General features: G+C 43.6%; 1 protein-coding gene across 1 annotated transcript in view; it reads right to left on the bottom strand.

Moving 5' to 3' along the window:
* The window catches only part of ruvbl1 (RuvB-like AAA ATPase 1), a 50,723-nt gene that overhangs the window by 8,217 nt on the left and 16,380 nt on the right, over window positions 1–26,126 (bottom strand). Inside the window, exons 6-9 of the mRNA XM_067998389.1 lie at window positions 24,302–24,451; window positions 13,231–13,294; window positions 10,347–10,545; window positions 5,602–5,704 (exon numbers count right to left, since the gene is read on the bottom strand). Coding sequence (XP_067854490.1) covers window positions 5,602–5,704; window positions 10,347–10,545; window positions 13,231–13,294; window positions 24,302–24,451 — 516 coding nt within the window. The remainder of the gene's footprint in view (window positions 1–5,601; window positions 5,705–10,346; window positions 10,546–13,230; window positions 13,295–24,301; window positions 24,452–26,126) is intronic.

The following is a 26,126-nucleotide window of genomic DNA, read 5'->3' as shown; positions in this document are numbered from 1 at the left end:
TGGTACAACAGATGTTCACTAGATTGATTCCTGGGATGAGAGGGTTGTCCTATGAGGAGAGATTGAGTAGAATGGGCCTTTCCTCTCTGGAATTTAGAAGAATGAGAGGTGATTTCATCGAAACATAAGATTCTAAGGGGGCTTGACAGGGTAGATTCTGAGAGGCTGTTTCCCCTGGTTGGAGAATCTAGAACTAGGGGGCGTAGTCTCAGGATAAGGGATCGGCCATTTAGGACTGAGATGAGGAGGCATTTCTTCACTCAGAGGGTTGTGAATCTTTGGAATTCTCTACCCCAGAGGGCTTTGGATGCTGAGTCCTTGAGTATATTCAAGATGTGGAGATGCCGGTGATGGACTGGGGTTGACAATTGTAAACAATTTTACAACACCAAGTTATAGTCCAGCAATTTTATTTTAAATTCACAAGCTTTCGGAGACTTCCTCCTTCCTCAGGTAAATGTTCAGGAGCTCCTTGAAGCCTACGCATTTATACATATAGAACAATACATGGTGTTTACAGACTGCCCCTGCAACTGCCCGTTGCCAAGGCAATCACCGTGTTCAGACAGAGAGGTGTCACCTGCAGAACCCCCAGTATTCGGGGGTTCTGCAGGTGACACCTCTCTGTCTGAACACGGTGATTGCCTTGGCAATGGGCAGTTGCAGGGGCAGTCTGTAAACACCATGTATTGTTCTATATGTATAAATGCGTAGGCTTCAAGGAGCTCCTGAACATTTACCTGAGGAAGGAGGAAGTCTCCGAAAGCTTGTGAATTTAAAATAAAATTGCTGGACTATAACTTGGTGTTGTAAAATTGAGTATATTCAAGGCTAAGATAGATAGATTTTTGGACTCTAGAGGAATCAAGGGATATGGGGATAGGGCGGGAAAGTGGAATTGAGGTCGAAGATCAGCCATGATCTTACTGAACGGCAGAGCAGGCTCGAGGGGCCGTATGGCCTACTCCTGCTCCTATTTCTCATATTCTTAGTACTGAGGGAGTGCTGCAATGTTGGAGGTGCCATCTGTCTGGTCAGACAATAAACTAAGGCTCTGCCTGTCTCTTCACAATGATGTAAAAGATCCCATGGTACTGTTTGAAGAAGAGGAGGGAGTTTTCCCAATGTCATGGCCAACATTTCTCCCTCAACCAACATCACCAAAAAAAGATTCAACTCATTTGCTGTCTGTGGGTCCTTACTATTCACAAACTGGCAGCCACATTAGCCGACATAGCAAGTGACTGCATTTCAAAAGTAATTAATCGGCGGTGAAGCGCTTTGAGACGTCCTGCGGACATGATAAGGCATTATATAAATGCAAGTTCTTCCTCCCCTTAGACCAGGGGAATGGAGTCCAAATGCAGCAGCCCTACTGGGATCAGCTAACTTAGTACAGAGCGGGGATCGAAATTCATGCTGGTCTGCATGACTCAGTGCTACACAACAGAGCGCATTTACCCATTGAGTCATGAGGTGAGGCCATCTCGGTTTGGTTACTGAAGGTTACATTTATGTAACTTGAAAATGATTGCCTCGAACAGGCTTTAAAGGGGCGTGGCTTCTTGTAAAGGGGTGTAATTGGTGGCATAGGATATCTAGTAACACTGCAGAGTGTCATCACTCATTAGGAGTTCTCTTCCAGATACTAACTGGTTTAACACTAAATCCAGCTGTGCAAATGGGGTCAATAAAGCAGAGACAAAAGCTTTTCCTTCTAATAGGAATGAATAGAATGGGCATGGACGAATTGAAAATATAAGCAATAATTTAAGGCGAGTATTGTATCTGCTCGTGTCAAAGACTACAAATGTTGGTCATTATTTGCGGGTTGAAAGTAAGGGGACCACTTTTACACAAGTTCTTGAGGTGTGTGGCACCAGGGTTCCCTCTGGCGAGCTCACTTATCTGCTCCTAACCCAGTTCAGCCCACCTGTCCATTCTGGCTCTCCAGCCCTGCTTGCCTCTCGGACTCCTGCTTCACCTCTCCCATCTCAGCTCATGCTCCCGCTCCCCTCTTTTGACTCAAGCTCCTGCCACACCTCCCGCCTTTGAGAACCTGTTCTCTCGCTCCCCTCTCTCCAAATCCCCATATCCCACTTTCCTCCTGTGCACAGTGATGGCTGCAAGTAGAACAACCAGTTTGCATTAAAGTCAGATTTCCTGCTTTTTGGAGAGGCACAGTGAGTGATGGGCCATTTTATACACGGGCCATAGATTTTCTTTTCTCTCCAGGTTTTTTTCAGCCAAGTAGGGGTGGGGAAAGGAGGCTGGCTTACATGTGGCGAGTATATAATGAAACAGAAGCAAAGATAAACAGCTTAGGCTTTTCACTGAAATCAAGCAGTCACATATCAAGTATTCACTGCATCTTTTTTTTTTGCAGGTAATGTTCGGTTAAATGTCTATATAAAGGTCTATATAACCCACTACACCTTTCTAAACGACTAAACGTTGTTTATTGATTTTGTTTATCGTGATCGCTTTGCTACTTTCTTGTTTACAATGGTGCCAGAGTGAAAAATAACTGGCATTATATGAAACTCTCATTCCCGGACTTATCTCTGTGATACTACACATAGCATCATTATCCAGGAAGTCCTTATCACTTCTGCTGCTGATGTTGGGCTGCTGAATGATTCAGACCAGCTCTGTACCAGCTATTAACAGTCAACATTCTTCTCACTAGCAAACTGTCAAATATTACAAAGCCGTTACTATCGACAAGTGCCATAGATAATTATTTTAGCTGCAAGAATATGCAAGATAAAGATATAACTAGCCTTCTTACATTTTAATTGTTAAATCTAGAATCATTAGAAACTGTGGTATTCTCTAACCCCCCTCTTTGTTTTGTGTATTTTGTGTTCATCAGGGAGGGAGGTTGGTGTTGGATAATGGGACATTTTCCATTTTGGAAATCCAGTGGCAGCAGCAAGGACTCTCAGATCAGCCATAACGTGAGTGAGATAAAGAATAAATCTCGCTCTATATTGCCCCAAACACTCTCAGGGCAAGCACTGCACGGGTTAAATAGAGTAAAGCTCCCTCGATACTGTCCCATCAAAACTTCCAGGGCAGGTACAGCTTGAGTTAGATGCAGAGTAAAGCTCCCTTCACACTGTCCCATTAAATACTCCCAGGGGCAGGTACAGCACGGGTCGGATACAGAATAAAGCTCCCTCTACACTGTCCCAACAATGTGTCTCCAATCCAACCTAAGAGGAGCACCTCCTACTGCAGCAGTGTGACACTTGTCCATTTTCCATACCAGCCACCTTATGAACTGAGTGATTTTGCCAATTTAGAGCGGGAGCAGTCAATTTTACATGACTGGGCAAACAGCTTTTCCCAAAGGACCCTTACAGCCAGCAGATAGAGGAGACTTTCATCCCATCGGGATGGGCTGCTTTTGAGCCCAGCTTGCATTGGCCAAAGGCCAGTGTCCAATCCACTGTTTCATCCAGTCCTGCTAATCTTGCTTGATTTGTATTCTTGTTATTGACCTGTGCTACTAATCATTAAAGCCAAGGAACAAAGCAGTGAGTATAGTCCCTTTGTAATAAATGTATGACACAATTCACGGATTTTACTTCATTTACTCTTCTGAAAATGCCTCATCAGTTTGAGCTTTCTTAAAGGAGATAAGAGAAAAACTGAAAATCTGAAACAACAAAAATGAAACACGCACACATACAGCAGGTCTGTTAGCTATTCAAGCATTTTCTGTTGCTCTTTTTGAAACACTTTAGCCTCTGACCAGCTAAAACAAGGGTTCACGTAACAATTTCACAAGAGCACTTTTAATGCTCAGGCAGGGTTACTGGAGGGGAGAAGAAATTAAACAGGGTACAGTGTTGTCACTAAGGTTTCAGTAAAGGGTAAGAGTGGGTATATGAAATTTTCATACCATGGGGGTGATTTTAAACCCCAAGAACGGGTTGGGGGCGGGTGGGAGTTGAAAACAGTTGTTTTTTGGGTCGCGACCGCAACCCGGCTTTATTTCAGGGTTTAACATCAGCACGGAAAAGTACAGGCTGCCCACTGGGAATGCCAAGTCCAAACATTTTGTGATTGCTACCTGAAAAAACAACTGTTTTCAACTCCCACCCGCCCCCAACCCATCCGTTCTTGGGGTTTAAAATCACCCCCCATCTCTGCTTAAACTGTGAAAAACACTCAGTAGTACAAACATTACAGATATTTTCTTCCCAACCTTGCTTGCTTCTGAAGAGAGCATTTTGAACCATACAACATTTGGATTAAAGGTTTGTCACTGGTGATGCGCACAGTTTGAGGTGATTAATTAAAGGCTATCACACAATATTAAGTGCATTGTGATTTTTAGTACAGTGCACACCATAAACTATAAGTAAAACAGCTGATCTCATGAGACATTGCTCATGAATTAGACAATCTATGTTTATAGCAGGGGTGTTATGCTATGTACTGCACAAATGTATTAAAGAATACAGAGCTCCTGGAGAAAAATTAAAAAGAAGTCTCTCTCTTCCTTCACTGTCTCTAATTCTTTGGGTCACTCTCCATCTCTTCCTGTTGTCTTCAATTCTTTTTCTCTCTGTATGGCTCTCAGGCACTTCCATTGTGATATCGATTTCTGAATCTTATTCTCACTCTCTCTCCCCATGCTTGTTCAACTTCTACTTCACTGTGTCTCCACATTCTTCTAGATCTCTCCCAATCTGTCCTTATGGCACTCTTATTCCTTTACTCAACTTTTAATTTCCTACCCTTTCAAAAGCTCAAGGCACACAAGATTGCTAAACAACATGCAACAGGTTGGAGGTAGATACTGGGATCAGCAGGGAAAGACTGTGTTGAAGGTGGTGAAACATACAGCGATGAGCTGGGAACAGAGGCTGGGAGAGAGTGGGGAGGCAGAGGACTGGGGGATGGTGAGTGCAGAAGGCCGCGGCCTGGATGGGAGTTAGGAGGCGAAGTTAGGTTTTTTTCTAAAAACAGACTGTTTAGGGACAGGGTCAGTATAGGTAAAGTTTTACTGATTTTAATTATGGTACATATAATTCTTTTAATTGGAAATGCTTTGCAAGAAGTAGTTTGTGTCTGAATCTTCAGTGGAGGTGGAAAATGAACAGAATGAATGGGCAACCACTGAATACCTAATTTGAGATATTCATTGGTGAGTACCTTCCTATAAAACTATTGCCCTGATAACTCACTGGGTAAATGCATTGCCATATGCAGGCTCAGCCAGAGATCAGGAGGGTCCCAGGTTCAACAGATCTCAGCCTTTGGGACACCATTATTGGTGTCAGTGCCCTGAGCTGGAGGGGGTAGGTGGGTGAGAGGAAATGGTTCAGCCACTGCTGACGTCTGTCCAGTGAGCCCCGTCGGAAAGTGTAGATATGTGAACATCAGGTAATGATGTGACTGTGCTGGGTGTGAGACCTCCACATATTGGTCCAAAAGCCTGTCAACACACACATAAAGAATGGACACTCGGGTGAGATAATGCAAGACTGCAGGCACTTGGGGAAAAATGGGAGGTGAGAAAGGGAAAGGCAAAGGCAACTTTCTCCCTCCACCACACAACATTTAGATCAACAAAGCAGCTCCTACCTGCATCATCTCATCTGGAGTGTACAACATTGTCCTGATAATCATGACTCGGTCCAAAAGATCAAGTGGGATTCCATGAGGTGACACAATATCCTCTGTACCCCTGGAGAAAAGAACACAAGGTTAATTTTAATGAACAGCCCATAACTGGATGAAAGCTACAGATCATTTGGCAGCGTGCCTGAAATTCCACATTAGCTTTGGAAGAAAGCTTTTTTTCTTAAAAAAATAAAAAAAGTAATAAAACAGCTATTTAAATAGACCCCATTTCCCATTTAGATTATGAATTGAATTATAAATTGCATGTAAAAGCTGTCGGGTCCCAGTAATTCCATTTAGTTAATTGTATTACATTAAATTTACATATAGATTAAAATTTCAAGGAGACTCAATCCATCTCAATGCTGACACTGCTGGAGTTCAAAGAAATCTTTGTCTTGTGGCACTAGATTTTTTTTGAAAAACAGAACTGTGCCACAAGATGGTGCTGTGTTAACACTACCACAGGAATTTCCAATCCCTCCCATCCATTCCGTTGGCCAACAAAATCCCCCCAAAATTTAATTAGCAAACATGATAGCATAATTGCTGAGACACATCTCTGGGTCAGTTACCACGCAACAGTACTCAGTCTTGCAGTGTTGACGTTAACTGGAAACTCTGAGCAACATACACAGTCCAAATGAGCTCTCCTGCGATAGCTCAGTGAGTAACCCCCACCATGTCAGATTGTACTGAGCTGCACAGATCAGAAAGGACTAGGGTTCACTCCAGGGGCCATGCCGAGTTATCTGACCTCAGCTTGGGTGGTCCTCGGAAAGCAAACAGTTTCGACATTCTCGGGGCGGGGGGGGGGGTGGGGGAGTGGGGATTGGCCAAGCTTCTAGGGGCAGGTTACCAGGTAAGGATATTATTGTGAGGCTACAAGGCCAAATGGCTCGCTGTGAGACCCACTATAGTCTTCTAGATGGAAGTGAAAACTCAAAGCATTTTAAGAAACAAGTGAATGTGGCAGTGAGGAACTTTGGGATTCTCCAGGTAGACGAATTTAGATGGATCGAATGGCCTTTCTCATCCATGACTATCCTGGGAAGCAAAGACAAGGAAGGTAGAACAAAAAAAGGAAAAACATTCTAGTCACTACTGCTAATGTACATGCTGAACAAATTACATTTTTCTGCACAGCACAGGAAGTAAATGCACTTAACGAGAGTTAAATACGGCACACGGGTTTTTCAACTGATGAACACTGGGCCCAAGATCCAACAGTTAAGTTTAAAGAGGTCAACTCGTAGGGCATTGTCAGTTTATTACCACTGATTTTATCTTCTGATATACAGTATAGCTTCCTCTCCAGCACGTGCAGAGACAGATTACATTTTGTAGTACCGAAGTTGCTTTAATGATCTAGATCCCGGCCCACCAGGACATGGATTGATATTGCCCAGAACAACTTCATGTATGATGTTTATTGTCATCAGAGACTTTTGTTTATCAGTCCGAACACGATTCAAACTCAGGTTGGACGTGAAGGACTAGTGCAACACACGCACACACACCATAATTCTGGGTGCCCTCCCCTCTGAACATGTAACTTCTCGTCCACAACGAAACTGGTTGCAGAGTGTGTAGCCAATCAGATCAGCTGCTCGGCTCAGTTCGTCCCATTCTTACCTCTGAGTCAGCAGATTGTGAGTTCAAATCATATTCCATGACTTGAGCACACAGGCTGGGCTGACACTCCAGTGCAGTACTGAGGGAGTGCTGCATTGTTGGAGGTGCCATCCTTCAGAGGTGGTTCATTTGGACATTAAAAGGTCCTATGGCATTATTTGAAGAGGAGCAGGGAGTTCACCCGGGGTCCTGGCCAATATTCCTCCATCAACCAACACCACGCAAAAACAAAGTAATTGTTCATCTTATTGCTGTTTGTGGGGCGCTGCTGTGTTTGCCTAAATAAGTCACTGCTCTCCAAACATTATTCAGTGTGTGAAACACTTGGCGATGTTTGAAGATGTGATAGGTACTGTATTAAACTCTTTCTTCCTCTTCTGTTTGAATTTGTAACTGAAACTTGTAGGGTTCACTGCTATCATGGTTTCCAAGGACCTGATGTTAGCTGCAAGGATATGGTTAGTTAAGAACAGTAGCAGTAATACCCTAGAATCCTGTGTCATGACACTAATCCATTGCAAATAAAGATAGATTTTTTTTTTAAAAAGTGTCCTTGTAATAAAATTGATGCTCTAGACTAGAAAATGCCATTTAGCCCAATAAACCCATCCTTTTGTTTTTAAATGAGAGATCAATTCCACCTTCCTGCCTTCTTAGCATTTCTTCTGTCTATCCTGGAATAGCCAGCTGCCCAATCCAACTGGATCTTGAACCTATTAATAGTGTCTGTTCAAACCCTGTGTGAAAATATTCTATCTGACTTCCCTCCCTCTCTCCCAACTTCCTAATTTTTAACCTGCTAATTGACCCTTCACCATGAGGAGCAATTTGCCTGGATTGGTTTTATCAATTCCCTTCATAACCTTGAAAAACTTAATTAGATTTCTGCAAAGGCTTCTGAAAACAAAAACAAGCCTCACTTCCTTACGGTTTTCTGATTGCTCATATTTCTTATAAGTAAATCATCTCTCTAGCCCCTCATTAGCAATAATATCCTTCCTATGATTTAGAAACTGCACACAATACTCTGAGACACACAGGATACATTCAAGCCATGGAGACAGGTTCAGAAATTCGCCATGAGACTGATCTGTAGTATCTGAGGACCGAACTATGAAGAAAGACCGGAGAAACTTGGGCTTTTCAGCTCTGAAATGAGTGCAACTGAGAGGTGACTGTAAAAGTATATCAGATAATAAACAGTACAGAAAAAGTAAATCCAAACTATTTCAAGCTAAAAAGTGACATTAGGACAAAGGGGCACAGGGTCAAACTAGGAAATGCCAAATGTAGGACTGACTTAGAGAAGTTACTCGCACAGAGTAATCAACATGTGGAATGCACTTCCAGGTTGGGGAATGGAGCCAAATCCTGAAGGCAATTAAGAAACAATTGGATTCTGTGATGGGGAACTTCCTGGATGGATGAACTAAGATGAATTGTAAACAATTTTACAACACCAAGTTATAGTCCAACAATTTTATTTGAAATTCACAAGCTTTCGGAGGCTTCCTCCTTCCTCAGGTGAATGTTGTGGAAATGAAATCCTCAAACCCTTCGCATTTATAAATCACAGAACAATACCTGGTGATTACAGATAGTCTTTCCAACTGCCTGTTGCCAAGGCAATCACAGTGTGCAGACAGAGAGGTGTTACCTAAAAGGCCACCGAATATACAAACCACCAAAAAAAGAGGCAGAAACATAGAAAAGACAGCCTGTCAGCAATGACGATGAACACCTCGCTATGGCCATCCCCACACCTCCACTACTCGCTTTTAAACAGCCACCCAACCTCAAACAGACCATCGTTCGCAGCAAATTACCCAGCTTTCAGGAGAACAGCGTCCACGACACCACACAACCCTGCCACGGCAACCTCTGCAAGACATGCCAGATCATCGACACAGATACCACCATCACACGAGAGGACACCACCCACCAGGTGCACGGTTCATACTCCTGTGACTCGGCCAACGTTGTCTACCTCATACGTTGCAGGAAAGGATGCCCCAGAGCATGGTACATTGGCAAGACCATGCAGACGCTGCGACAACGGATGAACGGACACCGCGCAACAATCGCCAGACAGGAGGGTTCCCTCCCAGTCGGGGAACACTTCAGCAGTCAAGGACATTCAGCCACCGACCTTCGGGTAAGCATACTCCAAGGCAGCCTTCGAGACACACGACAACGCAAAATCGTCGAGCAGAAATTGATAGCCAAGTTCCGCACCCATGAGGACGGCCTCAACCGGGATCTTGGGTTCATGTCACGCTACACGTAACCCCACCAGCGAACAAATGTTATCTGTTTTTAATATAACGGGTCATTTGCTGTCTTTTCTAAGTTTCTGCCTCTCTCTCTCTGTTTTTTTTTGGTGGTTTGTATATTCGGTGGCCTTTTAGGTAACACCTCTCTGTCTGCACACTGTGATTGCCTTGGCAACGGGCAGTTGGAAAGACTATCTGTAATCACCAGGTATTGTTCTGTGATTTATAAATGCGAAGGGTTCGAGGATTTCACTTCCACAACATTCACCTGAGGAAGGAGGAAGCCTCCGAAAGCTTGTGAATTTCAAATAAAATTGTTGGACTATAACTTGGTGTTGTAAAATTGTTTACAATTGTCAACCCCAGTCCATCACCGGCATCTCCACATCATGGCTAAGATGAATTGAACAGCCTTCCTCAACTTCCCTCTATCTTACAAGATGGGGCCTGACCAAAATCCTCATACAGTGACATTACAACCAGTTTGTCTGCTAATGCAATCGAATATACATAAAATTTTAATTCTACCCTTTCTAGATACCCCCCAGGGTAGATTTTCATCTTCAACGTCTAGGTAGTAATCTGGTGGAGCGGATTGGTTGCCCTTTATAGAACTCGCCTAATTTTCATTCCATTGATTCCGATGAAAATTAGGCGGGTTCCATATCAGGCGGGAGATTCACTCAGTCAGATCACCGCCCAGGCGGTGAAGATAAAAAATATATCCCCTCATCTCACCAAGATAACCGTGGGAAGGGAATCACGAGGAATAATTTTCAAGTTCCACGGTTATCTTACCGGACAATACAGTTTCCTCGGTTTGTAGCAAAGATAACGATGGGGGCGATGCTGGACTCGAGCGCTCTGTGTAGGTAAGTGAAGCACTCAATGTCGAGCATTGGAACTTCATCGATGAAGAGAACCCCTGGAACCAGCTCAGCGATGCCTTGATCGATGTACTTGTTAACGACCTTATTAATCTCACCTCGTAGTTTGTCTGTAATACAAAAGTTATTCTTTAATTTCAGGAAGTGAGAACTAATTTCAAAAGATTTTCTTTAGTGTATTGAATTATACTAACATACTAAAAGACCACCCGGTCCATTAAGCCCTCTCTCTCCATCCATGGTGCAGCCATGTACACCACCGACCCACCGCCCCATGTCTCACAATATCCTGGGAGAGACAACACTATACAGTTGCTGCCACCATGGTTTAATGGGTAAATGTACTATGCAGTGTGGCACTAAGCTATACAGACTAGAAGATCTGACGGTTCAATCAGCTAAGGCTCTGCAATTAGTCTTTGTGCCTTTGGGCTACCAAGAGGGAAAAAAAAAGCATTGGTTTCAGATCTCCATTCAGCGACCCCTGCCGTAAAGTATAGGGGTGGAGATTTGTATTATGACAGAAATGGGCTTGGCTGTGATACCCTCTCTGGTCGAATAATTTTCTAATGAGGCTAACACATGAAGAAAAGCCATGTGGCAAGAGAATGGAGGACAGTCCATGCCCTTGGAACGTAATCCAAGTGTCTTCAAGAGAAGGATGAGAACTGTAAAACTGGGGGAAGGAGGCGGAGAATGAAAATACTCAAGTGAAAAGGATGCACCACGGAGTGTAAGGATTGCAGTTCCAGCTCATGATCTCATATGCACGCAGCTTCCAATCTTGGTGATGCCAGATGTTCCCACATAAGACCGGAGAGGAAAAAAAAAATCATAGCAAGGGCCAACTCTTGCTTGTTCTTACAGCCAATTCAAAGCGACAATGGCACAGGTTACCCATCCGCCCTCCGTGTGTAGATAGTTTATTGTGTGGGAGACAAGGTCCTGACAGGAAACAAAGTTTAAAAAAAAACTAAAAATGCTGCAACGTCAGGCTCAAAACTCCCAGGATATTACGAGAACTCCCTTGAGTATTCTTCATTTGGACATTCAGAAAGCCGTTGGCAAAATCTCAAGAGTTCTCATAAAACTAAAAACCATGAGAATCCAGGACGGAACATGGAACTGGATAAGAAAAACAAGTACTACTCATTAGAGGTATGGTGCTTAGTGTGGAGTTCAGCTCTTGGACCTAGAGGCAAAAAACAATTTTGAGCTGGTTAAATTTGAAGGGTGAGCCGTAGGATGGAGGATGAATTTGCAGAAAGATTTAGGTTGCTTGTGCAATTAGGCAATCAAATAGCAAATGAAGTTTAATACTGACAAGTAAAGTTTTGAATATTGGGCAAAATAATGATCAACACAGCATAAAATGAAAAGAACAGAAATGGCAAAGAGAACCCAGAAAGACATCTGGGAGTAACAGTCAATCTATCACTTTCAATGTTGAGGCACCATGCAGAAGCAATTTAAAAAAGCAAATAGAACATCAGATAAATACCAAAACAGTGGAGTACAAGTCTACAGAGGTTATACTGAGGCTTTATTATGCATTGGTCAGACCACAATTGGGACAACTGTGTTCAATTTTGGTCACCATGCTTAAAAAAGGACTCTGAAATGGGTGAGGGTGCGGAGAAGAAGGGACGTACAAGCACTGAAGACCTACAAGACTGACCCCAAATGTAAAGGGGATAGCTTATGAGGAAAGATTAGAGAAGCTTAAGTTTTACAGACCAGAGACTGTACAAGATACTAAATGGTAGATAAGATTAAGCCAGAATACATTCAAAATTATCTCTAGAAAAAAAGGGAAAGTTAGAAGAACCCTCCCCCCACCTCCACACACACAGAACTGTTGGAACATGGAATATTTTACCACAAGTGGTTATTGAAGCAGAGATTATAACATCTCAAAGTATTTGAAAAGGAAGAGAATAAAAGGGGATTAGATTGCTTTAGTTGAAGTGCTAACACTGCCACAGGCGCAATGGACTGAGTAATTTCCTTCTGTGCTGTAACTTCCATGATTCGAATATTACTTCAAACTAAGTCAGACCAATAGGACGTAAATTTAAATTAGCACAAAGTACGTTTAAAACTGATAGATCAGTATGTTCTTTACTCAAAGAGCGTTAAGGTTTGGAATAATCTACTCAGTAATCGAATAAAGTCAAAGACTTTAGGGGCATTCAAAATGCCACGTGACAAGCTTTGATAGGCGAAATAGCCGTTGCTTGTCCTCAGCTGCTTCTTATGTACACAGTAATTTGTACTTATTTTTGATGTTTAAAAGAAAACATATCTGTAGAAGTGTGTTCTTAATTCTCTGACAACCTTTTAAAGTACAAATCATTTCACAATCACTTGGCCTAGTCAAACACAGGATTTCTTCAAATTTTGCTGCTTCCTTAGAGGGCTGCATTTCTGCATCAGTACATTAAAAAAGGAAGCATATAACCACAACAGGGTGAGGGGACAAGAAATCCGAAGACGCTCTGCAGCTCTACGGTACAAAAACACATACTAGATTATTGTCAGGGATGAAGGGCTTTAGATTTAATAGGTTTTCCAAATTCCCCTTAGATGTAAAAAAAAGTACAATCAGGAGACTCTAGTTTATAAGCTTTTATCGAAATCTCCTGGATGTCATATGATGGATTGCATGCCCATAATCTGAAAGCTGTAAAAGGACACTGTGTAATCAAAGGGTCACAGAGAGCAAGTGCTTGGATCCTCAAAAGAACTGCATTCCTAAGCTTAGTGCAGTGTTCAGCATTTGCTGCGAGACTCACCTGTGATTTCGGTCTTCTTCGGTTTCATTAGCTGGCCCATCATGGATAGGATGTCCTGACCTCCCTGGATCAACAGAAGTTAAGAATGAAAGTCAATTCAGCCTAGGTAGATCCTACTTCCGCGCCTAGGTTTGGGCCTGTGTATCCACAACACTTAGGTAGATAGCGCAGAGATAAAAAGACAAAAAAAGCTGGAAATCTGAAATAATAAAAAAGAAAAAGTGGTGGAAATGCAGATGGTTTAGTCAGTGTATAGAAAGATAATAACCTTGAAATTGCACTGTGCAAAGATTAGTGTACAAACACTTCATGCTTAAATTCTTTTGTCCATTATTTAATGCAGGCATTACTGAGCAGCAACCCAAACTGCCTTATCCTGCTATCTCGCTGACCTTCCCGCCCAGCGCGTGTGCTGGGGGCTAATCTCGCCAGTCTCCTTCCCGTCTCATTCACCTCCACCAGACTCTGCCGGTGGATCAATAATCACTACCCCTCTCTGCATTTCCCTCCAAGTTGTTCACAAGGCCCTTGCCATCCATGACCTGATTGTGGATGAATGTATTGTCATCATGGGGTAAATTTTAACTGTGAGCAGGGAAGGGAATGTTGGGTGGGGGGGGGGAAAAAGAGATTTCCGGGTGCAAAACCCGAAAGGTAAGTGGGTGGGTCGTGATCTGCAATCGTGGCCTTAACGAGGCCAATCAATTGCACTTCTGGGCTTCGCGCCAAGCAGCCAGACTGACAGGCTGTTGGGCAGGAAGGCCTGCTGCAGCAGGCCGCAGCCGGGGGTCAGAGGGAGGGAGGGATCAGGGGCCGGGGAGGAGATTGGGGGGCCGAGTAAGAGATCGGGGTGGGGGGTGGGGCAAGGAAGATGAACAAGATCGGAGGTCGTTGGAGGTCGCAGGAGTCCTGTCAGCCAGGTGAGCTTGTTGGGCCTGGACGAAGCTCAATGAGGTACGTTGCCCTTTTAAGTTCAGGCCTGCCGCCTGACATCTGCTCTCCACACGCATAAAAACCTGCCTGGGTTAAAACCCAGAAGTAGGCGTGTTGGAGCTGAGAGGAGGCCCTGCTCTGAAAACGGAGGATTTTTACTCCCCACCCACCCCCAATCCACCCGTTCTCGGGGTTAAAATTTACCCCCATGACTTTGATAGAGATTTGGCTCATGAGTGGAGACACCTTATTGAAATCTCCCCAGCTGGCTAGACTTTCCACCACCTGCCTTGCCCAAACTGTCACAGTGGCGGTGTGAACAATATCACCAAACTGCAGTTTGGTTTCTCCCTCTTACTCCTCTGGATCCTTTGAGCACCTCACTTTGTTTCAGCCCTCACCTCTCTTTAAAATCCTCATTCTCTACTGCCCCCACAAGCCCCTCTGGAATTTCTCACCAAGATATCCTCACTCCATCCCTCCCTCAGCTGCTGCACCGAGCACTTCTTCATCCTCAGTGATTTCAATTTCCATCTTAACTCACCTTGCTCTCTCCCTCCATTTAAACTCAGACAAGCCAGCTTTGATCACTTCCTTGTATCCCTTAGTCACATCCCCCTATCCCCATCCCTTCTGCATCGGCCCATGGAAAAAATTCTCCCCATTTCACTTACAATGGCACTTTCATACTCCCAATCGTCTAGTCTTTGGCTCTCCATTTGCCACAATACTGTCAATGTGCTCAATCACTGCCTCACCTCCACCTTTGATGCTCTTGTCCCCAGTAAAATCTTTACTTTCTCCCACCCTGGCGACAAACTCTAACCTCGCCACTGATTCCAACCCCCTCCTCAGGTTGAAGACAACTGTTTGCAACCTCGGCGTCCTATTTGACCCCAAGCTGAGCTGCTGATGCCATCACAAAGACTTCCACCTCTGTAACATTGCCCGTCTTCGCCTCCTGCCTCAGCCCATCTGCTGCTGAAACACTCATTGTTGCCTTTGTCACCTGTTCCACTACTCTCCTGGCTGGCCTTCGTTCCTCCACCCTCCATAAACCTCAGCTCAGCCAAACTGCGTTGTCCATACCCTAACCCTCATCAAATCCCGCTCACCCATCACCGCTGTACTTGCTGACCTACATTGGTTGTCGGTCCCCCAATGTCTCCAATTTAAAATTCTCATGTTGAGTTCAAATCTCTTTTTGGCCTCGCTCCTGCCTATCTCTGTAATCTCCTCCACTCCTATAACGCTTGGAGAACTCTGCATTCCTCCATCTCTGGCCTCTTGTTCATACCCCACTTCCTTTGCCCCATTATTGGCGGCCGTGCCTTCAGCCATCTAGGCCCTAAGCTCTGAAATTCCCTCCCTAAACCTCTCCACCTCTCATCTTGGACACTCCTTAAAACCTACCTCGTTGACCACGCTTTTAGTCACCCCTTAAGACTTTGGCTCGGTGTCAGTTTTTGACTAATTATGCTCCTGTGAGCCGCCTTGGGATGTTAAAAGTGCTATACAGATGCAATTCTTCTTAACTTGTTTATTTTAAATGGGTTAATGCCTCGTTCAAATAGCAGACAAGTAAGAATTAAGCGATCATATGCTAATCTTTGCATGGTGTAATTTCAAGGCCAACATTTCAGGTGTGCCTCATCATCACGGGACTCCCATCCTAAAAATTATCTTGTTTACTCTTTCAGATACTGTGAACTTGCGGTGCACTTCTATTATTTTCCATTTTTATGTAGCCTCTTTCTACAATTTCCTCAAATTGTAGATAAAACCCTCAAGGGATTTACATAAAAGAAATCTACACGCTTTCCCTCGATGGACCAGTGGGTAAAGGCACTGCTCAGTGTAGTAGAGGACGACAGACCAGAAAGCCCTGGGTGCAGTCGTTGGTCTATGTGGAGTTAGCAGATTTCAGCCACTACAAATGGCCACAGTGCCAATGAGCTAATGAGCTGCAGAAGTGTGGAAAAAGATTTAGCCTGGGCTCTCGTTCTGGATTTGCTGTCCAGTGACTTGAATATTCCAAGGCTCTCTCATGAAGAATGGTCACTTGTTTGACGCCTATTTGACATAGAAACATAGAAAATAGGAGCAAGAGTAGGCCACTCGGCCCTTCGGGCCTACTCCGCCATTCAAAATGATCATGGCAGATCGTCTAACTCAGTACCCTGTTCTCGCTTTTTTCCCATATCCCTTTAGCATTAAGAAATATATCTATCTCCTTCTTGAATAGATCTAATGACTTGGCCTCCACTGCCTTCTGTGGTAGAGAATTCCACAGGTTCACCACCCTCTGAGTGAAGAAATTTCTCCTCATCTCGGTTCTAAATGGCATACCCCGTATCCTGAGACTGTGACCCCTGGTTCTGGACCCCCCAGCCATCGGGAACATCCTCCCTGCATCTAGTCTGTCTCGTCCTGTTAGAATTTTATATGTTTCGATGAGATCACCTCTCATTCTTCTAAACTCCAGTGAATATAGGCCTAGTCGACTCAATCTCTCCTCATACCTCAGTCCTGCCATCCCAGGAATCAGTCTGGTAAACCCTCGTTGCACTCCCTCCATGGCAAGGACATCCTTCCTCAGATAAGGAGACCAAAACTGCACACAATACTCCAGATGTGGTCTCACCAAGGCCCTGTATAACTGCAGTAAGACATCCCTGCTCCTGTACTCAAATCCTCTTGCAATGAAGGCCAACATACCATTCGCCTTCCTAACTGCTTGCTGCACCTGCATGCTCGCTTTCAGCGACTGGTGTACAAGGATACCCAGATCTCATTGCACCTCCCCTTTTCCCAATCTATCACCATTCAGATAATAATCTGCCTTTCTGTTTTTACAACCAAAGTGGATAGCCTCACATTTATCCACGTTATACTGCATCTGCCATGTTCGTGTGCACTCACCCAACTTGTCTAAATCACATTGGAGCCTCTTTGCATCCTCCTCACAGCTCACATTCCACCCCAGCTTAGTGTCGTCTGCAAACTTTGAAAAGTTACATTTAGTTCCCTCAACCAAATCGTTGATATATACTGTGAATAGCTGGGGCCCAAGCACTGATCCCTGCGGTACCCCACTGGTCACTGCCTGCCACTCGGAAGAAGACCCGTTTATTCCTACTCTGTTTCCTGCCTGTCAACCAATTCTCAATCCATGCCAGTATATTCCCCCCAATCCCATGTGCTTTAATTTTGCACACTAACCTCTTGTGTGGGACCTTATCAAAAGCCTTCTGAAAATCCAATTACACCACATCCACTGGTTCTCCCCTATCTATTCTACTAGTTACCTCCTCAAAAAACTCCAGTAGCTTTGTTAAGCATGATTTCCCTTTCATAAACCCATGCTGACTTTGTCCAATCCTATTAATGCCCTCCAAGTGTTCTGTTATCACATCTTTTATAATACTCGAGCATTTTCCCCACTACTGATGTTAAGCTAACAGGTCTGTAATTACAGACCAGTTTTCTCTCCCTCCTTTTTTAAATAGTGGGGTTACATTTGCCACCCTCCAATTTGTAGGAACTGTTCCAGAGTCTATAGAATTTTGGAAGATGATCACCAATGCATCCACTATTTCCAGGGCCACTTCCTTTAGTACTCTGGGATGTAGATTATCAGGCCCTGGGGATTTATCAGCCTTTAGCCCCATTAATTTCCCTGCACTATTTTTTTTTACTAATACTGGTTTCCTTCAGTTCCTCCCTCTCACTAGACCCTTGGTTCCCTAACCTTTCTGGGAGGTATTTGTGTCCTCCTTTGTGAAGGCAGAACCAAAGTATGTATTTAATTGTTCTGCCATTTCTTTGTTCCCCATTATAATTTCCTCCATTTCTCACTGTAAGGGACCTACATTTGTATTCACTAATCTTTTTCTCTTGACATATTTATAGATGCTTTTACAGTCAGTTTTTATGTTCCCTGCTAGTTTACTTTCATACCCTATTTTTCCCCTCTTAATCAATCTCTTTGTCCTCCTTTGCTGAATTCTGAACTGCTCCCAATCCTCAGGCTTGCTGCATTTTCTGGCAATTTTATATGCCTCCTCTTTGGATCTAATACTATCCCTAATTTATTTTGTAAGCCACAGTTGAGCCACCTTTCCTGTTTTATTTTTGCGCCAGACAGGAATGAGTAATTGTTGTAATTCCTACACACGTTCTTTAAATATTAGCCATTGCCTATCCACCGTCATCCCTTTCAGTAAAGTTCCCCAATCTATCATAACCAACTCGCACCTCATACTTCCATAATTTCCTTTATTTAGATTCAGGACCCTAGTTTCGGATTCAACTACTTCACTCTCCATCTTAATGAGGAATTCTATCATGTTATGGTCGCTCTTCCCTAAGGGACCCTGCATAACAAGATTGTTAATTAATCCTTTCGCATTGCACAATACCCAGTCTAGGATCGCCTGATCTCTAGTTGGTTCCTCAACGTATTGGTCTAGAAAACCATCACGTACACACTCCAGGAATTCCTCCCCCACAGTATTATTGCTAATTTGGTTTGACCAATCTATATATATATTAAAGTCACCCATGATTATAATTGTACCCTTCTTGCATGCGTCTCTAATTTGCTGTTTAATACCCTCCCCCACAGTTTGGGGGCCAATAGACAACCCCCACCGTTTTCTGCCCCTTGGTGTTTCTTAGCTCCACACATACAGATTCCACATCGTGATTTTCCGAGCCAATATCCTTCCTCACTACTGCATTGATTTCCTCCTTTACTAACAACACTACCCCACCTCCTTTCCCTTTTTGCCTGTCCTTCCTAAATATTGAATACCCCTGGATGTTCGGTTCCCATCCTTGGTCACCCTGCAGCCATGTCTCCGTAATCGCAACTATATCATAACTGTTAATATCTATCTGCATTGTTAATTCATCTACCTTATTGCGAATGCTCTGCGCATTTAGACACAATGCCTTCAGACTTGTCTTTTTAAGATTGCTAGTCATCTTAGTTTTATTTTGCACTATGGCCCTATTTGTTTTTCGCCCTTGTTTTCTCTGCCTTCCACTATTGCTTCTTCCTTTTCTGTCTTTTGTTTCTATCCTTGTTTCCCCCTCCTCTGTCTCCCTGATCAGGTTCCCATCCCCCTGCCATTCTAGTTTAAACCTTCCCCAACAGCACTAGCAAACACCCCCGCGAGGACATCGGTCCCGGTCCTGCTCGGGTATAACAGACAGCTGACAGCACCCGAGGAACCATATCCCAGCAAGAGTCAGTGCCTTCAGGACAAAACAGTAAAAAAGAAAATGCCAGAGAAAACGAGAACGGGGTAAGCAGCAGAAGCCCTTGATTTTGTGAAAACTGGACGTCAGCTGAACGTCCTACTCACAGCACAATGCAGGCTCTTACAATGCATTCCAGGATATGGAAACCTGATCAGGAATGGCTATCTGAAAATATATCAGCAGCTTCAACGGTTACTGATGATTTTTCAGAATCTTGCTCATCTGAAAACTGAGTAAAGCAACTTTTTGTTCGTCCCTCTGTCACGACTAAACAACCCCAGCACATTACAGCTGCAAGCCTGTCACCTGGTAGGGGACTGAGTCATACAGATCAGGGTTGACTCCTTGTCTGCAGTTAGGTTGGCTAATTTCAGCCACGGCCCACAGTTGGGACTCTATAATTGGCCTGACCTCACTGTAATCATGGGGCCGTGAAGGTGGGAGAAGAGAAAGAGAGAGAGAAAGAAAAACAATCAGCCATGGTTTCTGCCCTTGATCGCTGCTCAGTAATCTTAGCTAGAAAGTGGCTGTGTATAGAAGTCAGGCAAGGAAATGATCAGGCCCATCTGATGCACTCCCCTCCGGGTTGGAGCTCTCATGTGAAGAATGCATTGATTGGATGAAGAACTGGAGGCTGCACAAGAGTCAGTACCTCTAGGGAGAGGGAGTGGGACGATTTTATTTTTTAATATATATATTCTAGGAGTAGAAATATATAGACATTTAAAAGGTGGGAGTGAAGGTCGAAAAGGCCATAAAAAGGTAAACAGCATTCTGTTTTTTTTATATAATAGGCATTGAATACAAAAGCAAGTCTGATGAATTTGTACAAGACATTGGTTAGGTTCGCAGGAGTATTGCATTGAGTTTTCAACACTACACTTGCTGGTTTGTCCTGTTTGAATTCTATGAGCCTGGAGATTTGGATAGGGCTGTTCTTAACACCATTGCCCTGTTGGTAAATAAATCCTAAATCAGATCAGTAAGATCCTTTAGTATCAGCAAGTTGCAATATGTAAATTAATGGGAACATGGATTTAAACTTTATGTGGCCACCAAAGGCTCAATATTATACATCACAAAGACAAAAAGCCTGGACACTCCTTGCTTTATATTGTAAATGAGTATTGGAACATAACCAAATGCAAAAGCCATGCAGCAGCAGCATTTAAGAAACAGCAATGAAACGAATGACCACTTCATCTGTGTTACTTTGGTAACTGGTTGAGAGAGGAATGTTGTACGGGACTGTGGGCAAACTCCTTGCTCTTCATCAAACAGTCCCATGGGGTCTTCAACGTCCACCTGAACAGGCAGATGAGATGTCTCATCCGAAGGGCAGTAACTCTGACAATGCACTCAAGTCCTAGTGCAGGGCGTGAACCCTTCTGATCCAAGGCAAGTGATCAATGAAATTCAAGAACCAGACACTAAAATATAATAGCAGCACAGTGCTATGGAGGCCCAACAGTTTTGGAACTGGCCCAAGACTTTCTGCTTCATCAAAAATTCTCAGTCTCTCCATCAAATATTTGTCCAGTTTAAAAAACAAACAAAAAAACCCTGACAATTTTCAAAGGTTGAGTTGAAGGATTTCACCCCAATTAATTTCCCTTTAACTTTCCCAACATTGACTGGGACAGCCATAGCATTAGGGGCTTGGATGGAGAGAAATTTGTTGAGTGTATTCAGGAGGAATTTCTCATTCAGTATGTGGATGGCCCGACTAGAGAGGGGGCAAAACTTGACCTCCTCTTGGGAAATAAGGAAGGGCAGGGGACAGAAGTGTTAGTGAGGGATCACTTTGGGACCAGTGATCATAATTCCATTAGTTTTAAGATAGCTATGGAGAAGGATAGGTCTGGCCCAAAAGTTAAAATTCTAAATTGGGGAAAGGCCAATTTTGATGGTATTAGACTGGAACTTTCAGAAGTTGATTGGGAGAGTCTGTTGGCAGGCAAAGGGACGTCTGGTAAGTGGGAGGCCTTCAAAAGTGTGTTAACCAGGGTTCAGGGTAAGCACATTCCTTATAAAGTGAAGGGCAAGGCTGGTAGAAGTAGGGAACCTTGGATGACTCAGGAGATTGAGGCCCTAGTCAAAAAGAAGAAGGAGGCATATGACATGCATAGGCAGCTGGGATCAAGTGGATCCCTTGAAGAGTATAGAGATTGCCGGAGTAGAGTTAAGAGAGAAATCAGGAGGGCAAAAAGGGGACATGAGATTGCTTTGGCAGATAAGGCAAAGGAGAATCCAAAGAGCTTCTACAAATACATAAAGGGCAAAAGAGTAACTAGGGAGAGAGTAGGGCCTCTTAAGGATCAACAATGTCATCTATGTGCGGAACCACAAGAGATGGGTGAGATCCTGAATGAATATTTCACATCGGTATTTACGGTTGAGAAAGGCATGGATGTTAGGGAACTTGGGGAAATAAATAGTGATGTCTTGAGGAGTGTACATATTACAGAGAGGGAGGTGCTGGAAGTCTTAACGCGCATCAAGGTAGATAAATCTCCGGGACCTGATGAAATGTATCCCAGGACGTTATGGGAGGTTAGGGAGGAAATTGTGGGTCCCCTAGCAGAGATATTTGAATCATCCACCGCTACAGGTGAGGTGCCCGAAGATTGGGGGGTAGCAAATGTTGTGCCTTTGTTTAAGAAGGGCGGCAGGGAAAAGCCTGGGAACTACAGACCGGTGAGCCTGACATCTGTAGTGGGTAAGTTGTTAGAGGGTATTCTGAGGGACAGGATCTACAGGCATTTGGAGAGGCAGGGACTAATTAGGAACAGTCAGCATGGTTTTGTGAGAGGAAAATCATGTCTCACGAATTTGATTGAGTTTTTTGAAGGGGTAACCAAGAAGATAGATGAGGGCTGTGCAGTGGACGTGGTCTACATGGACTTCAGCAAAGCCTTTGACAAGGTACTGCATGGTAGGTTGTTGCATAAGGTTAAATCTCATGGGATCCAAGGTGAGGTAGCCAATTGGATACAAAATTGGCTTGACGACAGAAGACAGAGGGTGGTTGTAGAGGGTTGTTTTTCAAACTGGATGCCTGTGTCCAGTGGTGTGCCTCAGGGATCGGTGCTGGGTCCGCTGTTATTTGTTATTTATATTAATGATTTGGATGAGAATTTAGGAGGCATGGTTAGTAAGTTTGCAGATGACACCAAGATTGGTGGCATTGTGGACAGTGAAGAAGGTTATCTAGGATTGCAACGGGATCTTGATAAATTGGGCCAGTGGGCCAATGAATGGCAGATGGAGCTTAATTTAGATAAATGTGAGGTGATGCATTTTGGTAGATCGAATCGGGCCAGGACCTACTCCGTTAATGGTAGGGCGTTGGGGAGAGTTATAGAACAAAGAGATCTAGGAGTACAGGTTCATAGCTCCTTGAAAGTGGAGTCACAGGTGGATAGGGTGGTGAAGAAGGCATTCGGTATGCTTGGTTTCATTGGTCAGAACATTGAATGCAGGAGTTGGGATGTCTTGTTGAAGTTGTACAGGGCATTGGTGAGGCCACACTTGGAGTACTGTGTACAGTTCTGGTCACCCTATTATAGAAAGGATATTATTAAACTAGAAAGAGTGCAGAAAAGATTTACTAGGATGCTACCGGGACTTGATGGTTTGACTTATAGGGAGAGGTTAGACAGACTGGGACTTTTTTCCCTGGAGAGTAGGAGGTTAAGGGGTGATCTTATAGAAGTCTATAAAATAATGAGGGGCATAGATAAGGTAGATAGTCAAAATCTTTTCCCAAAGGTAGGGGAGTCTATAACGAGGGGGGGCATAGATTTAAGGTGAGAGGGGAGAGATACAAAAGGGTCCAGAGGGGCAATTTTTTCACTCAAAGGGTGGTGAGTGTCTGGAACGAGCTGCCAGAGGCAGTAGTAGAGGCGGGTACAATTTTGTCTTTTAAAAAGCATTTGGACAGTTACATGGGTAAGATGGGTATAGAGGGATATGGGCCAAGTGCAGGAAATTGGGACTAGCTTAGTGGTATAAACTGGGCGACATGGACATGTTGGGCCAAAGGGCCTGTTTCCATGTTGTAACTTCTATGATTCTATAAAATAAATGTGAACTTTCCAGACCTGACAGTCAGCAACAGACTGAGTACTTTACCATGAAGATCTGGGCAATTAAAAAATATAAGAGCTACTGCCATTTTTTTAAAATGGTGTAAACACACATTGAAGTTGAAGTTAGAATAGCAAGCATTCAAAGTGGCAACAAGAACATGACAAAACTCTACTGTTCAAATCATACTAAATATTACACTGAGGGCTGGTGTAGACTTGGTGTCAGCTTGACTCAGTTGGTTTCATTCTTGCTCTAGTTTAGAAGGATATGGGTTCAAGCCTCACATCAGGACTTGAGCACAAAATCTGATGGGAGTGTTATCTTGTTAGAGGTGCTGTCCTTCAGGTGGGGTGTTAAACTCGGGTGAACATTGAAGATCTCACAGGCACTATAAGGAGAGATGCAGTCGGTTCTTTGGTGTCCTGGCCAACAGTTCCCTCTCAACCACCACCGTCAAAAAAAGATCAACTGCCCAGTCACTTCATTTGCTGGATTGTGGGACCTTGCTGGCACAGAATGGCTGCTGCATTTGCCAATATAACAAACCAGTACAATCCTAAAGAAATTCATTTTGTGAAAGCATTTTTGACGTGTTTTGATGTAATAATGCAATATACAGATGCAAGTACAAGCATTTGTTAACTGAAACATCTGAATTATAATGCGTTAACCAATGCAAGCATTTTCAGATTTCATGATCTAACTTGTTTTTTGCTATTTTCTTTTGTGTTAAGTGACCGAGGTGGAGAGTGAAGCTGAGCAATGCTGTGTTCATTACCTGTGGTCGTGCGTTTGCCACATCTAGATCGTGCAGTGTCACGTCCTGTATGATCTCTTTCTTCTTGTGGACGTCGCCCTTTGGCAGGGGAACGTATTCCTCAGCTTCAAGGTCAAATTCCGTGGCATACGTATCACACCTGCCCTGCCTCTGTAAAGAAATGTCCAAGGTGGTTGGGGGTTGGGGGGGGGGGGGGGGAAAAGAGAAAAAATAAACAGGTGTGCTGTCAGCTTACCTGCCAGGCTTCAGGCTGAAAGAAAAGCAGTAGAGTGGGGGAGGCCCCCTGACACACAATTAGGCCACTGAAAGGCTTTTGTTGACAGATCGCAACGGTCTTTCTCATTTTTGGCAAGTGAAGCCAGCCCACCTGCCCACCTCTGCTTCTGCCAAAACCACTTAGCTTCCCAGCAAGTCGGCCTTTTTCTTCTCCTTAGATAATACTACTTCTAAATTTGCTATTCTTACTAAAGGACTTGATGCAACAGATAACATTAACTACGGTTCACTGAACATGTTAAGGTCACTTTGTAGCTGGATGCCCCAGCACACGATAACTTGTTCTGATAAAATGTGTAGCAACTTTTCTTAATCATTTAAAGCCCTTTTGCCCGTGAGGTACAGAGCCTACTTAGTAATGCATAGATTAAAAATAAATTTGAATTAAAGAGCAGGCAGCAACCAGGTTATTAAATATTCTTTTTGCCAATTTTCTTCCTTCCTTCTCTCTCCTAAAGGCACTGAGCCCTGCTGGAGTATGGGCTCCACAAGTGCCAGACACCCTCCAGTGGGCATTCTTCACATACTAAACCCAGAGAAAGTGCACTGACAGGCTATTCAACTGTGTTGAGCATCACCGCCAAGCCCAATCTGCTCTGCAGCTGATGTCCACAAAATGCAAACTTTCCCAGCAGGGATCACTGCATAGTGATCAAGGCCACGGATCCTGGCTGATTTCTCCATCTCTCCCCCAGGGGCATTGAGGCTAAATTTAGTAGCCTCAATTGCCACCCTTCCTGAGATCAGCACTGACCAGAGATTGAATCTGGGACTTTGGGTTACTTATTCCTTTACCACTAAGCCATCAGGGGAGTGGTTTTGTAACCACTTTATCACTAGGATTTTTCCAATGCACCAAAATCCTCCATTCTCCTCTCCCAACATCCCCTTGTATTTTAATACAATCCAGTTCTCTGCAGCCCAGTTGTAAACTAGACTAGGTTTAAACACCTGAACCACGGTAGTTAGAACCATACTATAGGATTTATATTTAAAATACTACATTTGGGTGTAAACAGAGCAATGTGACCAAGAAAGCTTACTTTTCAGTTTTTGCACTGAATTGGAACTGAAAAATACCTGCTTTCCCACATCCCTTCAGGCTATTTGGTTCCTACTCAAGCAATTTGTGCTTTGTTTTGGCATTATACCATCCTCCAATAAAAGTCAAGTTTTTCATTTATATTACTTGGAATTGAACTGCAATGGTCCTGAAAATCCATGCTCTCTTCTCTTGTCCAGCCATCCAACTAAGTTAAGGGAAGTCCTAGTGTAATAGTTGTTCCCAACTCTCTCTCTCTCACATACAAAACAGAGAGTGAATACTGAGGACATGCACATAACTTTCTTCAAATCTGTAACATATTTTTGTTCTCTTATTTCTCTGAGCTTTTGAGTTGCGCCCCCACTTCTCCATTTTAAACACATTTTTCCAAAAGCAGAAACATGGAGCTCTATCACCAACTTTTCCTGCTCCAATGAACAAGAACCCCAGAGGTGAGATGCCTGTTTAAACTTGTGGTCAAAGATCAACATAAAAAATTTTAAA

Source organism: Heptranchias perlo, chromosome 17 (genome assembly GCF_035084215.1).
Source record: "Heptranchias perlo isolate sHepPer1 chromosome 17, sHepPer1.hap1, whole genome shotgun sequence".
In the NCBI taxonomy this organism is placed as follows: Eukaryota; Metazoa; Chordata; class Chondrichthyes; order Hexanchiformes; family Hexanchidae; genus Heptranchias; species Heptranchias perlo.
Note: the sequence above shows the minus strand (reverse complement) of the source record. Positions and strands in the feature narration are given on the sequence as shown.